The sequence below is a fragment of the Clytia hemisphaerica genome, unplaced genomic scaffold, assembly GCF_902728285.1.
Source record: "Clytia hemisphaerica strain Z4C2 unplaced genomic scaffold, Clytia hemisphaerica genome assembly, whole genome shotgun sequence".
NCBI lineage: Eukaryota > Metazoa > Cnidaria > Hydrozoa > Leptothecata > Clytiidae > Clytia > Clytia hemisphaerica.
In genome coordinates this window covers 459,462-474,871 of record NW_027104240.1, presented here as the reverse complement: position 1 = coordinate 474,871, position 15,410 = coordinate 459,462, and the positions used below count along the sequence as shown (strand labels likewise).

The window sequence follows — 15,410 nt, the reverse complement described above, 5'->3', positions numbered from 1 at the left end:
CAGGTATTCTTAAAAAAAAATTAAAATTGAGGGTGAAATATTCTTAACGTATTTTTATTTTTTTTAACTTGACTTTTATACAATCACGAGAAATGATCACTTTGGGAGCTGAAATTATATTTCTATATTTTCTTAAGTTTCAATTCAAGGATTCACGTCGAACAAAAAAACCCAATATTTTCTGTTAAACAAATACAAAATGACTGTATTCTTATCAAAATCTGAAACTCATCCTAGAGGGAATTCTTAGGGTATTCTTACGATTTGGCCAATTCTCACCCTGATATTCTTATAAAAGATATTCTTATAAAAAAAAGCGTGTAACCTAAGTGCATTTTGTGGGCGATTTTGAAGGCATGATTTTAACATGATTGTTTCTATTTCCGTAGTGAGTAAGAGTTTCATTTATTTGCATCTATCGACTCTAATTATCTTATATTTTATACATCTTTACTTTTTAATAAAAAATATTTTTTTCTTATGTACACAAAAAATGACTCTAAAATACCATAAAAAGTTAAGTATTTGGTCTATATTATTTACAGAATATTCACATGTCATATTTTCACTACATACACTTATAATAACCCCGTTGATAAAAGTTCGCATCACATCATTAAATTTCGAGACTATTTTGCCGGCAACGACAGGACACTTGGTTGCAATCCGGTGATTTTCCGTGATGACGTGGCGTCGTCGGTGAAATCGACGGGCGTAGATACGGCATTGGTTTGATAGCGTTGTTGTCACGGAAACAGTGACGTGATTCATGTGGTGGTTGTGGATGTTGCGGGTTTTGATATAATGGGGGCGTATTTTGAAGAGGGTGTGGGGCGTTATGGGGCTGTTGTTGTATAAAACAGTTATGAAGACTTTGGAAGTAAAGTTCTTCGTGGTAACGTTGCATTTGTATTTTGAGTTGACGTTTTAGTTTCATTCGTCTGTTTTGGTACCATGTTTTGACCTGTTAATTGAGAGATACCAGAAGGAGATTGTTTAGATGATAGGAATTTATTGAAGTATTTTTGATATTCTAATTTTTGAAATATTTTTTCGTACCAACAGTTGAATATTTTTATACTAAAATTGCATGGATCATATCATTCCTTGTTGAGTTTTGCTTCTCAAAATTTATTTCCTATAGCAAATAACCGAACCTAACTAATCCTCTCTGTTGCTTTGAAAGCTGGATAGTTTGAGAATTAAGAAAACATAATTACCTGGTTATCAGAGAGCTTGAGTTTCTTCGCTAGTTCCAATCTCTCATTTGCTGACAAGTACCTTTGTTTTGTAAAACGCTTTTCTAACAGTAGCACTTGTTCCGATGAAAACGTTGTCCGCAGTTTTCGAATTTCCGGTGATGGAGGTGAATCAATTTTGGTGTCTAAAGTAAAAAAGAAAAGAAAAGGGATATATAAAAAATTATTCCTGATGCAGGAATTGGGGAGGGTTATTCATGCCATAAGATTCTGTTCATTATTCTGTTATGGCTGAAGCGTAATGTATTATTTTATAGTTTTCAATTTGTGTCTTTTATTTTCAGTTCAACGCCTTTGGGTTGAGGCGTATATGGATGAGCTATTCAAAATCATATAAGAACTAATTAATGCATTTTTGTTTGGAAGCAAGATCATTGATTTATTATAATTGGGAACTTTGGTGTTGAGAAATATCAAAACAATGGAAGTTAACGAATCAAATCATCTCTTGGTAGCTCTTGGTGAATTTCAAAACGAAACAGAAATAATGTGATATAAAGATTAGAAAAGTCAACTTACAGTCGAAAACATCGTCCTCCTCCTCTACAAATGCACGATTGGAAACCTCATCTGAAGCTAGTTTCAACTTCTTTTGGACGACTTCATTTATGGTAAGATCGTTGTTCATAGTCATCGATTTTTCACTATATTTATGATTGTCTCTTTTACCCTCTACTCCACTCAATATGTCATCCATCATAAAACTGCTTCGCTTTCGAGTTTTATCATGCATTTTGGATCGTAAAATTGTATTTCCACGCTGTAATGTCTTATATTTTACAACTGTTCCTTCTTTTCTAGAGTACGTCACAATCAAGTTGATACTTCAATGGTCTACGTCAGTTCTGGTGACATAAAGCATTAAAACCAGGTACTATTTTCCTCAGTCTTCTTTCAATTTCAATTCAAATTTTTCGTTCGTTTAAGTAGGTAGGTTCTTTATATTTTCGATGTGATTCATAGGTTTCAGACTTATATATTTTCTTCACCACTGTTGTATTGTCTGTATGTCCGTTTCAATTTGCGCTCTATTGCCAAATGAAAACTCAGTTGACACATGAGGATATCTTTATCGAATACCATTACCAGGGGGCAAACATTAAACCTTTTCAATTTCTTTTATTATTCGTTAATTAATAGGATGACTTCATTAAAGGTTTAAAAATCAAACGTATTATATAGTTCTTCAAACAAATTGATTACCCTTCATAATAGGGAGAGATTAAACGTGCAAGTACTTAATTAAGATGATATTACCTCGTTAAAGAAGTCTTTTTATGCGATTTTCCACTAATTCAGGAGACATCGTTAAACAATTAAGGCTCCTCTCGCCTTAGCGATTTGCTTTGAGTTTATTAACGAGTCCTTTTGTTCCCTAATTTCAATCAAGTCTCGAAAGATGCGTAAGCGCGTGTCTATTTAGAACTTAGATTTATGTTCGATGTGGGGAAACCAAGGCGAAGGAAACGCCTTTTGATTTTCAACGTTTTCTAAAGCGCTAGGTCAACACAAAAAATTACATTCCTACCGGTTAGAATTCGTGTGACAGAATTTTCTGGAAAAGTTTCTTCGCGGGATCTTTTAGGTCTTGAGAGCTTCCTCTTGTTTTAGGCCAGCGTCATCAACCTTCAACCGATTGAACGATGAAATTTAGTATAAAATTGACTTATTTAACCTTACATAGGGTCTCTCCTGCTTTTTTGTTTCAGTTCCAGGTCTATAAGGAAGACAACAAACTGTTACTAGTACGATAGTTCCAAAACTCTCATCCATGGTACAACAAAACTATTTTCAGGTTCGAAGCCGGATTGGGCTATTCCATAAAAAAGAATACACGGGTTTCGAATTAAATTTTTGCTTAGCTTTAGCTTTGATCCCATGTAAATTTGCACGAAAAATATCAAGTAAACAGAACGAAAATTGGCCGTGTATCAAGCAATTTTAGCTCATTTTTCCATTTTGACAGACTTTATGGGTCATTGTGAAAACAAAAAACATTAAAATAAAAAGTCAATCGTTTAATCATATTTCTTTTATTGAATTTAAAATAGAAAAAACATCTTTTGAATGAACACCTGGCTTTCAAAAGAGAAGAAAGGAAATCTATCAACCTTTTATAAGGCATTTCCCCTTATCGCTCCTTTTATTTACTTGATTTTTTCTCTCGCGCCAGATTTAATTCGAAACCCGTGTATTGTACCCTGTATGTCGAGGAGGTCTTTTTTGGGAAAAAGGGATAACCCCCTGGAATTTCCACCTCATTTTACTGATTACCCTGGATTTTTACACTCGAGAAAAAGACACCCTGGATTTTTTTATTTTCCAGACCACCCTGGACGTCGCACCTCCTCAAATAAAGGGTAAAGACTATTTTCTGCTATAGCTCAATACCAAAAAGACAATAGTATTGATAGGGTGAAAAATCAAGTCGAAAAGTCCCGCTGAGTCCCTTTTTAAAATGTGACTAATATTGATATGGAAGAGTCATTTTCATCTAATAATTAGCTTGCTTTACTTAAACCTTTTTTTTTGCTATGCACCAGACTGAACAAAATTTTTATCTCATCAATAACAAATGAGCTAAAAGATCAATCAACATTCGCTATCTAAATGGTTTATATACTGCATTATAATTTTTCCTTACGCCTAGATGGTTATCAATTTTTGCTCCGAGTTTTTTTCCTTTTTTCATTGCTTTAAAGAAAGTGCAATTTTTATCATCTGATAGAGAATTTTTCAAATTATTGAAAAAATCTAAAGAAATTTGATTGTTAATGTTATGGTTGACACATAATTATCTTATATCTAACATATCTTAATGTAATCTATTCGGTAATCATTTGAATCGATATAATTTTCTCCGTTTGCCCTTGAGCGAGCTCCCTAAAACCACCTTTCCCAATACACAATATTTTTTCGATAGTAATTTTCGAAATTACCATTCAGTCACATTAAACTAAACCTAATATAGAATGTTTGTGTACAAACAGGTCGAAGTTTTTGGTAATCTGTTATCTCCGAGCAGATGCTTATTACTCCGCGCATGACAATTCGCCCTAAAAGGCCTGTAAGAGAATCTGCCCAGGTTGGCGTACCACTTTGATCATTCAAATTTGGGATTAAATGAGCTTTCGAGCGTAGTGATTGGCTAAGGCAAAATAATCGCACCAAAATCAAAAGCCATAAACATACCTATGTAAAAACGCTTTCATTTTCGTTTTCAAGCAAGTAGATTAAGGTACTCTTAGGTGCCAAATAAACGCCTCCCCCCTCCCCACTTGTTAATTTTCCAACCCCCCGGACAATTTCTAACCCCCGGCAATTAGGCCCCCACCCCGTTTATTAATATTTCGAAAATCTTCAAACCCCCCTTTTTTTTGGCACCTAAGAGTAAGAGTAGATTTCTCCCAAAATTTTGGTTGTTCTTATGAAAAAGCATGTATCTAAGTAAGTACCTCTCCATGAAATGACGCAATTAAGTATCAATTATCTCTATTTAGATTACTGATAGACAAACTAATAACGCAATCTTTATAAAACCCCATTAAAGGAGACGTTATTTTGCTATAAGTCTACTTTCAATAAAAGGGTATAAAGATAATCTTGTTTGTTGGCTTATTCGTTTGAATACAACTTACTAATAATCACTTGTCCCTTAATTAGAGAAACGATCAATTAGATCATCAAGCTTAATCACTTTGGATTGTCGACCCTACTTCTGAGCTTCTGATAGTTTACTTATAAGAATATCCCGGAATATCAAGTTTATTTTATAATTTTAACAACGATCTTTATTACTAGAGAAATAACATTATACTCTTTCAAATTACAACTTCAAAACTACCTTAAAAAAGAATCTCCAATTCCAACGTCCTCAATTACTCCTTAAAGTTTGCTAATACAACCTTACAGTTCTCCGACTACTAACAAATTATTCTTATAGCCGATAGACATAATTTCAGATACCTTTAAGTTAATTCAAGTGCTCACAGCGTGAGCTGACATATCATGCTATTGTTTAGAGATAATTGGCGGTCGCTTTATACTGATCAGTGTGTGTATGCTTCCATAGTTTACGTCGTCGCCAATCAGCTCATCCCAGATCATTCAGTTTTACACTACAGTGGTATATTTTCTAGTAAGTAAGTAAGGCTGCGACCGCAGTCGGAGGCGACCCGAAGGCTCCTCTTTCGATAGCTATCCACCCGAAGGTAGGGGAGGGCGCCACTCTTTCTCCCTGGATTGCATCTGCATCTAGCAGAGAGGCATCAAGTACCATTTTGAAAATCTCTGGTATGACCCGGCTGGGGTTGAACCAACAACTTTGCGAACCGTAGCCGGATGCTCTACCAGTGCACTACGGTCGTAGTAGTTTCTAGTAGGCGCTATTATCTGACAGACATTCTCATTTGCGCTTACTAACCTTTGCTGAAATAGGTTGACATTTACATTTGAGTTGGATATCTGAAATCATAGCACACTGAAATCTGATCATAGATCATCCAGTTTTACACTACAGTGGTATATTTTCTAGTAGGCGCTGTTACCTAACAGACATTCTCATTTGGGCTTACTAACCTTTGCTGAAATAGGTTGACATTTACATTTGAGTTGGATATCTGAAATCATAGCACACTGAAATCTGATTATAGATCATCCAGTTTTACACTACAGTGGTATATTTTCTAGTAGGCGCTGTTACCTAACAGACATTCTCATTTGCGCTTACTAACCTTTGCTGAAATAGGTTGACATTTACATTTGAGTTGGATATCTGAAATCATAGCACACTGAAATCTGATCATAGATCATCCAGTTTTACACTACAGTGGTATATTTTCTAGTAGGCGCTGTTACCTAACAGACATTCTCATTTGCGCTTACTAACACTTGCTGAAATAGGTTGACATTTACATTTGAGTTGGATATCTGAAATCATAGCACACTGAAATCTGATTATAGATCATCCAGTTTTACACTACAGTGGTATATTTTCTAGTAGGCGCTATTACCTAACAGACATTCTCATTTGCGCTTACTAACCTTTGCTGAAATAGCTTGACATTTACATTTGAGTTGGATATCTGAAATCATAGCACACTGAAAGCACGGTCCGCCTAGATTTTGCACAAATGGCAGATTGAAACTAGAATCTACCGCTAAATTTCGAAAAAAATATCACCCAAAAACAAAGGAATTGCTAGATCCAATCCGTCATCAAAAATACGGCGCATATTTTAAGGCTTCACTTTTTTTTACCTGAGAAAGGTTAGGAATTCGCTTCTAGCCCTTCGGGCTTATACCTACTTCATTGGCAAAATGTCATTTAGCCCAGCGTTTTGTTGCGGCGGTGTACGGACTTGACGGTGTGACGTTATCGGCTCGTTTTCTAACGGTATTTCGGTGTTTGAAAAAAGAAACGATAGTACTTCGATGTCAAAAGTTCCATCCAGTGACAAAGTAAGGATTTTAGTAATTTTTTATTTTGGTGCTGACGGTGATTCCAGAAAAATGCGTCGGTATTTCGGTGCTCGCGACCGTTGATGTATTTTAACCCTTTGCCTTTCTTTTTCTTGCGTTTAGTACTTTCAAGTATTCGTGAATTTACTCAAGGATTTTACATCGGAAGATACCATCAAAGTAAGTTTGTATATTTCTATTTCTATTGTTTTAATGTCGATTGTCCGTCTTCCCACTGTACTACTACTAAACTGATTTTGACTAAATGATTTTACGAGCAAAGAAACATTATTTGAAAAAAAAAGAGATTTAAACAACCACAAAAATGATCTTTAAATGATTAAGTTAATTTTAGGATCCAAAGGCTCAAAAATGCTCCAATACGGCTGAAAATATAGCCTGGAAGACTCTTTACCCGAATTGCTGTCGAACTAAACCTTTTTGTCTATAGCTGTGATTGAAAAGATCATGTATCAAATTAAAGTTCCCTGTAATTGTACATGGAGACCTCTGATTGTACGGCGTCCATAAAAAAGTGGAACAAAAATTTATAGGAAGAAAAAAAATCCTCAAAACTCTCTTGTTATACTGTATTTTAAAATAATCGAGATAAAATGGAATTTCTGCTATGTGAAAAGGTTTTCGATTCCAAAGATGTTCCGCATTTTTCCGGACACACTGTATACATTTCGAATTCATTTGTTTGGGCTTAACAGAAACACTAAACTGTAAATGACATCATTCATTCTGTCTGCTGCTAAGCTTTATCTAATTGCGGGATCTTACTGAGCATTATATTCACTTTTTTCTTTAAAAGAAAACATCCAAAGTTTTTTAAGCCTTCGGAGGTTATTAACTTTTTAGTTAGCCTTAAAATGTTCTTACAATGTTCATATTTTCACCATTTTGTGAGAATTTTTGTGCAGTCTCCTAAGAAATTGGATGTTATAGTTGTTATAGAGCCCACAAAGCCTTAAAATGTTCTTAACTTATATTATAGTATTAATATTTTGTCCATTGAAGCCTAATAGTTTGTTCCTATAAAAAAATCATTTAGCTCGCAGACACTATTTTAAGCGACAGTCAGAATTAATAAGCATTCTGAATGATTAATAATAGGTTTTTAATGAAATACCCGTCACGTTAGATCATTGGCTTATCGAATCTTAATAGTCTACACAAGTAAACCTATTATGTATTCTTGAAAGATATCGACTTCTAAATCTTGATTTTCTCAATATAATCTTTTATGCGGAGACCTCCGCTAAAGACTGGAATTTAGCCAACCGTCTTTCAATGTTCTTAATCCTAAACTGGGAACTACCGGGATTTTTCTAAAGCACTTTGAGCTGGGGCCGTTTTTGTAAACTTAGATTGAATTTCTAATATGCCTGAAAGGGAACGTGCTATGCAAAGCTGTACATTGATAAAGTTGGGGGTCTTGTGGGCGAAGCCCCCAAAAACTCTTGAATATATAGATAATAATTAGTTATTGTTGACTGCCGTGCATTCAATGAGTATCTAATTTATAATGAAGTCTTCAAAAAAGGAACTTGAAATAGTGAAACCAATTTGGATTTACGTTTGAATAGACTCCGTCCCCCGGACACATTGTATATACGTCATTCGAAAATAGAGACGAAGGAGTCTTCTTTACTTTTACTCGATTAAAGGTTAGATTAGTAGGTATTAATCGACTAATTTACAGTGTTTCGATCGGACTGTTTTCAACGCAGCGTGATGCTAATTTTTATCGTCCATACTCTAAAAATTTTTGTAATTAAGGGTCTACTATAATTAACAAATTTTCTTCTTCTAAGGTTATCAAAATTCTTGATTAAAACTTTTAACGAATTTTTTACATTTCCCTCGGCTAAATTCTAAACTTGAAACCTCGGTTGTGACTCTAGAATATTTTTTTTACATACGTACTATATGGGTGAGCCCTCAGCTGTCAATATAATGTCAGTATAATGTGAAAATCATGTTTGTAACTTTATATGGCAGCTGATCAGCTCTTAAATCGCTATTTACAATTTCATTGTTTGTACGCAAATTCTGAAAACACAAATACAACATACATGGAAGTTACATGAAAATCTTATTTACATCAAAAATACAATCGATCCTAATATGAATCTTATAGACTATTGTCCACAAAAAAAATTACTTAGACACTAGACGATTATATGGTGTATAGACCGATTCCGTGTGACGTCATTTTCACCCACGATCAGCCATTTTTTATTAGAAATGGTAGAAAGAATATGTACTAATGGTTTAGTAACGACTTGTTAACTCAAAGTCTTCAAATATTTCCCGTTTAGACCTTCACATAGTTTTTTGTTCCATGGGTGATATTTATGTCAGTTAGGAACAGGCAGCTTGCTTGAGGTTTGCTTGAAGTCTCTAACTGTATTTTGCCGGATCAGTCTATTGCCAAACCTAAACAAATTATTACTGCAAAACATATTTTTATACCAATCGGCGGGTTATTCGGCTGAGCGGGCTGATACCAACCAATCAGTCTTTCAGCCATGAACAAAGTCTATCAATTCGATCCCCCTGAGAAGGTTATGCTTATTTATAAATAGCTATCCTAACCGAACATGTTTCATAATCACTCAATACAGCCAATCTTAAATTTTGAGATCGTTTTTAAAGAGTGTTATTGTTCCTCTATATCTCACTGCAACAATACTATCCATTAGCCAGCCACCGGATAAAAGCAAACTTCAAACAGTTGAATGTCCAATATCATTGAAAATCAATGTGTCTTTCTCGTCATCTAATCCACTCCCGTTACCTTCGTTTCCAAGCAACGCTTCATCATCACTAAGCCTCGCTTCTCTTCTAGGGCTAATAATCAAGTTTTCCCCGCTTCTTTCGAGTCCAGTCTCCTGCGTACCAACCCAATGTCCATCTTCATTGAAAACCAACCCAGTAGCACTCACAGTACTCGTTTTCCGGCTTTTCTCGACCGCCCCATTTCCGTCAGCTTTCTCTTCCTCGTTTGGGTATTGCCAATCTTTTTCATCCGAGGGCGCAGATCTTAAACTCTGGCGTTCCTCACCGCCCTCCTCACTGTGGCGGTCTCTGAACATACAAATGAAGGCAAGTAAATAAGCTAACGGTACTGAAAAGATAGCAATCAAGAAGGGCGCACATATGATCGAGTATTCGGCGTACACGAAGAAAACTTGGAATATGCTCAACATCGTCTGATCAACACAAGTGTTCTGTTTTTCCCAAAAGATGTTAGCAACTGTTAAGAAGCAGAGTGTGACCAGTGATAAAAATTCAAGACGGTTCGTTAGATCACGGCTGAAAGGTTTAATCTTGATTTGGAGCAGGATACAAAAGACTAGAAAAGCAGCCACCAAATACAATCTGATTCCGTTCGGTGAGAAAACGATGAGAACCATTAAAACAAGTTTCCGGGCTAGATAGGAGACATCCCACATGACGTCAAAACGGCGGTCTCTTTTTTGAAGTCTGAACGATTCGTAAAGCGTCATCAACAAATGTTTCGCCATCATTGCGTCCTCTTTATTGATCGTGCGCCGGTATTTTGATAGTTTCCCACGTGCATAGAAGAAAATCAAAGATGGTGGACATAGTAGTGAGATGAAAAGTTCACGTGGGTTTATCTTACACGTGTATTGCATAATAGAGGCAAAGTAGACTGCTAAGGGGAATGGGATGACCCACAATGCAATGAGGATCATGGCAAATATTTGGACGCCCTGGTAACATTGAATGTCTTGTTGTGTGGTTAAAACATTTAGACCTTTGGTGTTTTCAGTACAGTCAATACTCTTTAGAATCAAGGTAGCGATAGGTAAGTAAACAAGAGTCAATAGTAAAAGCAAGAAACATTTCACGCGGAATGCCAACGGTTTTTCGACGTAGATTGGAACTTTACCATCGATACGGTCGAAACGTCTCTTCATTGGTTGAACCTTCAATTTTGGTATTGGGATCTCTAGTATCTCACCTTCACGTATGGTCTGTGGAATATCCTTTGAAATCTCGTTCTGAGGCAATTTATTATTGTTATCTTCCACAGTCTCCTCATCATCAGATACCACGCTATCTTCTCTTGACATTGAGCCTTCGGAGATTTGATATCTATCTCTTGGTTGACACTTCTTATTGATATATCCCATTAAAGCACCAATCAGGATCAATAAAACTGGAATCAAAAGCCATAACCCGAATGTGGCTTTGATAATTTCTTTCCCATTCTCAGTGAAATTTTTCTCGGGTATCAAATGCAGTCCTTTCACAAAATACTGCAATCGCAATGACATTATTGTTGATATGCTGTCTCTAATAATAGACAATACTGTTATTTCAACGTCTTCTTTAAAAGGGCAGGGTACTCGGATGAGCGATTCCACTTGATAAAAGAAGAACAGGATCTTGATAATCCCCAGTGTAGTCCCCATGGTGAATCTCAAAGGCATGATTTGGACTTGGTCAGGTTTGAGGATCACTAAATCAAATTCATCATCGATAATATCAGGGCTTTCTTGAAGACGGAAACCATCATCTTCATCACTACATCCGCAACAGCAGCAACAATATTCGAACACAATTTTCAGTTGTAGAAACACGTGTTTGATTCTTAACATAACAACAATTTCTTTGATGTACATTAGAATGACGGCGTATAAAGATCCGATGACCATTAGACAACACCAGAAGATGAATGCGTGGTACGTATTAAAAAGTCGGTGGTGAAGACATTCGTTTGAGAAAATACTAAAATGGAAACCGTACGGACATTGTGGATCGTAAATCATGGTGTGGTTGTTGGCGCACTTGTGCGATGGCGTGGCTGCGGCGGGAACGATATTGACCACAAGTGGGCAGTTTACTTCATATCCGGTTTGGTTGCGATACGTCTCGACGTAAGTTTCATTAGCGCAGCTCGTGCATTTATTGTTTATAAATGTAACGTCCTTTTTTCTATTCGTGGAAGTCGCTTTTAACGGGTTGATAAAGCCTGGGTTACACGGTACACATGAGATGGTTAAGAAATCGAAATTGTTGGTATCGCATAAATCGTTTCGCTCGTTAAAGTGTATCTCTTGGTGAACTGTTTGGTCTGATGGACATTGTAGTTTGAAATCACCAAGGGAGCTGATTTTCTGGTCACAAGCTAATGTTTCTTGGTGCTCCTTGATGAAAACGATAGGACTTCTGGTTATATTGTGAAGGAGAAAATCCACGTCATTCAAGTCCACTGTTGTTGTCGAGTATATGGAGCTTCCGAATAATGAAGGGTTTGCAATCTCATTTATGTAAGATTCGAATTTGACTCTATTTATTTGTAAAGTGCTTCCTTTATCCGTGCTGTAGTAACATCCACCGAAATATTTTGCTGAACAGTTATGGAAGACTGTGTCATTTATAACCAGGGTTGAGTTCTGGCTCAATATCGCTCCACCTCCTTTGCCTTCGATTGCTGTATTATTTGAAAATCTCGAACTCATGATGGTTAATTTGCTGTTAAGAACACGCAATGGACGATGGGAGATGATTGCATTTCGTATAACACCAGTGGATTGAGTGAACGATATAAGTTGATCATAAGACGTGGTATACTTACCAGAGTTAATGATTACCATTCTGGAATGCAAAACCTTCAACTCGCTGTTTTCGTACGTATCGTCGTTAGATTGTAAGAACTGGATTTTTTGTATCAACACGTCGGTGTCTTTCAGGTCCGATGTTGCCAGCATGACTGTCTTGCATTCCTGGATAATGAGATTAGATCTGGTGAAGGATGCTTTTTGAATGACCAGGTGGTCTATGTTTGAGATGTGAGCCATTCGTGTGAGCACTTTGAAACCACTGATGATAAGACTTGAGGTTGATTGTGCTCTTAGCGAGTTAACATTCTCACTACCTTTGAGAGTAACGTTTTGCATGCGAACGTCTTTGAGATTCTTTAATAAGAGTTGTTGGTTCAAAAGACCATTGTTGATTTCCGAATCTATTATCTTAATGCTTGACCAGGTTTTGGTTGCTTGGTCTGTACCCTCGATTGACAGTGTGGTGTAGTTAAATTTGGTTCCCGAGACATGAATACGCCCAGTACCACTTGTTTTAAAAGTTGCCACGATATTACCATTGATGTTGCTGTTGAAGATGTAAACATCCACCGATCGTCCCAAGTCGTCTGCTAGCATTAGGTTTAGGATCCGAAGCCTGTCAAATTTCAAATGAACCACAGTACTGTCTATGAGGTATAGTTTCAAAACGGCGTTCCCATTGACACGGATAAATTTCAAACTGCTTGGAATTCCCAAAGAGTAACGTCGTTTCTTTACCAAGATTGAGCATTGTTTGAAGACAACTCTAGATTCACCGTTCAGGATGTTGCCGACAGATCTCCGGAGATGGATTGTAATATTCGAGAATGTCAGTTTGACACGTCCACCTCTCAATTGGAACACTTCACCAGTCTCGAAGTAGAATATCGGTGTTTGTGGATTATCACCAGAGCTTTTGATGATCAAATCCTTATTGAAGATATCGATTCTCCTTCTTAATCGAAATTTGCAGGCATTCTTTTCCTGGTTGCAAAGGAATGTGATGGTGTCTTTATTCTTGGCGATTCTTAGAGCATGCGCCAACGTTCGGCATGGTGTTTTAATGTTACCGCAATCGAGCACATCTCGACTTTGCTTCGATTTGGAGAAATAGATTTCTCGTCCGCTGGCAACTAAAAAGAAAAAAACATGAAGAAATGAAATTGAATAAAATTTACAACGGATCCGACATCATCGGTCTACATTAGATACGAAAGCCAAAAAATAGTGCTATCACCAGGGCGAAAATTAATGCCCGCTTTTTAGAGTATTCCTTATTTTGTAAATTTACTTTCAACCAGTTTTAGAGTTGACACCTTTGTGCCTGGTCATTACATGAGCCGTGCAAAGTTTATCAGCATTATTTTATTTGATTATTTCAATGGCTTTTCTTACCTGTTAAGACAGCTGAAATAATGGTTAACAGTGTTATCATTTTTACGCCATTTTCTTCGAAATAACAAATATATCTGCCCTATCGATTGTGATTGTGATCTGAACTCTATAGCCTCCCTTAGATGTTTTTATGGGACTGAGCGAATTTGATTTCCAAAAACGGATAACCTCCAACAACGAGACCAACGAAAAATCTTTTAAAAGCAAAATCTTTTGACCGGCTTTGCTTCTTCCTTTTCCTTTTCCCTTCATCCAAATGAAGAAAATATTCATCAATATACCCTTTTACTCGTAGTTCTTTTTTTAGGAATTGTTAAATCCTTAAACCCCCATATTACACATCATATCTTCAACTTGATAATGAATTATGCAAATTTCCTTATCATTGATTGACTTATTAAATGAACCATATTTTCTGAAGTGGTTATTTTGCAATTCATTAATGAAAAATGATAGAATAATCTTCATTTTGATAAATTCTTTATTGATCATTTTATTTTAACCACAAGCTATGATAAAATGTTCGTAAAACTGTCAGATACAGGTAGAAGAAGAAATTAAGATCATTTAAATTACACCTTACACATCCTTATACTGGTTTTGATTTTTGATTAAATTTTACAACCACTCCCGCGATTAAGCATCGTCGTTGTATGACCGCCCTCGAGGCGATGAACTCCACCCTTATTCGCCATCAATGTCGGATCTGCAATGTTTTGATTAATTTCTAATTAAAATGTATTCGCTTTATTTGCGTACTCTTTTTTCTATCATACGAAAATCACTCTGAAGGGAAATAGTGTAATTGCGCTACACGCTTTTTTTATAAGAATAACTTCTATAAGAATATCAGGGTGAGATTTCAGAGTTAAGACATTAGGCCTATTGTTCAGAACAATAGAAAAATAAAAATAATGCTGACTCTCAGCCAAAGTACACTATTCTTATAAAAAAAGCGTGTACATGGTTAAAATTTCTACTATTCTCAGGCTGGGCTCCATTATTCGAACTTTAGTCTCGTAAGCTCAAATTGGGAAAATATTTAAGTTATTCACTAGCCCTTCTTACAGACCCGATAGGATTCTCTCAGCCAGTGGGGTAAGAATACCGGACTCAAACTCGATGGGGATTGATATTCTCATGTTTTTTATGGCCCAAGCTTGAATTCCTTTTTTTCTTAAATCAGAAAATTCAGTGGGTATGGAAAAAATAGCACAGTATTTTCAGTGGATATTTTTTATTTCATTATTTCAAGCGGGGAAAAAATTGTAGCATAATTTTCCACTGGGGACAATATTTTGGCCAGTTTTTCCAGTGGTACAGGGCCTCGCCGGGCCTGTGAGAAGGGAGTGTTTATTCTGATTTGTTAGCATAAGGGATGTACCTACTTTGTATACCATTGAAATTAATGTATTTTGATCCTTTTAAGTCTTAAAGTCTTTTGAGCGATTTGTATTTTAAAAATTGTTTATCAAAACTTTTGATTTTCGTTCTTGAATTTTTAACGGTCTGGGGATGAGAATATTGTATGATGGTCTATAAGTTGTCTGTAAACAGACCCAATATCTACGGAAATTTCAAAATTCATTTCCGTATACGTACTACACTATACGTGAGATTCACTCTCATAGTAGTCTATAAGATGGTTGATCTGTTTCAGCAAAGCGAGTCAATTTTTGAATTCAGCCATGGC

The 15,410-nt window shown here is 36.1% G+C and overlaps 2 protein-coding genes and 1 long non-coding RNA gene across 3 annotated transcripts; 1 reads left to right on the top strand and 2 right to left on the bottom strand.

The window, feature by feature from the left end:
- Positions 1-425: 425 nt before the first annotated feature.
- On the bottom strand, positions 426-2,062 carry LOC136816265 (homeobox protein vent1-like). Its single transcript, XM_067072593.1, has 3 exons — positions 1,779-2,062; positions 1,221-1,384; positions 426-964 (listed from the first exon to the last, which is right to left on the bottom strand). Exons 1-3 carry the CDS (start codon positions 1,990-1,992, stop codon positions 617-619), a joined length of 726 nt encoding a protein of 241 aa, XP_066928694.1. The 5' UTR covers positions 1,993-2,062; the 3' UTR covers positions 426-616.
- Positions 1,803-6,902, top strand: LOC136816267 (uncharacterized). Its single transcript, XR_010847904.1, has 3 exons — positions 1,803-1,870; positions 2,061-2,130; positions 6,843-6,902. It is a non-coding gene; the product is annotated as an uncharacterized lncRNA (long non-coding RNA).
- Positions 6,903-8,716: 1,814 nt separating this feature from the next.
- LOC136816264 (uncharacterized) lies at positions 8,717-13,963 on the bottom strand. Its single transcript, XM_067072592.1, has 2 exons — positions 13,718-13,963; positions 8,717-13,455 (listed from the first exon to the last, which is right to left on the bottom strand). The coding sequence occupies exons 1-2, from the start codon at positions 13,755-13,757 to the stop codon at positions 9,455-9,457; spliced, it is 4,041 nt and encodes a 1,346-aa protein (XP_066928693.1). The 5' UTR covers positions 13,758-13,963; the 3' UTR covers positions 8,717-9,454.
- Between the last annotated feature and the right edge of the window lie 1,447 nt (positions 13,964-15,410).

Bases quoted from the DNA above. Each gene is read 5' to 3' on its own strand.
- LOC136816264 (XM_067072592.1), bottom strand. From the start codon at position 13,757: ATGATAACACTGTTAACCATTATTTCAGCTGTCTTAACAG. The intron at 13,456-13,717 runs GTAAGAAAAGCC...TTTTCTTTTTAG, and splicing joins TATTTCAGCTGTCTTAACAG to TTGCCAGCGGACGAGAAATC.
- LOC136816265 (XM_067072593.1), bottom strand. From the start codon at position 1,992: ATGCATGATAAAACTCGAAAGCGAAGCAGTTTTATGATGGATGACATA. The intron at 1,385-1,778 runs GTAAGTTGACTT...TTTTTACTTTAG, and splicing joins GGAGGACGATGTTTTCGACT to ACACCAAAATTGATTCACCT. The intron at 965-1,220 runs GTAATTATGTTT...CTCAATTAACAG, and splicing joins TCAAGCTCTCTGATAACCAG to GTCAAAACATGGTACCAAAA.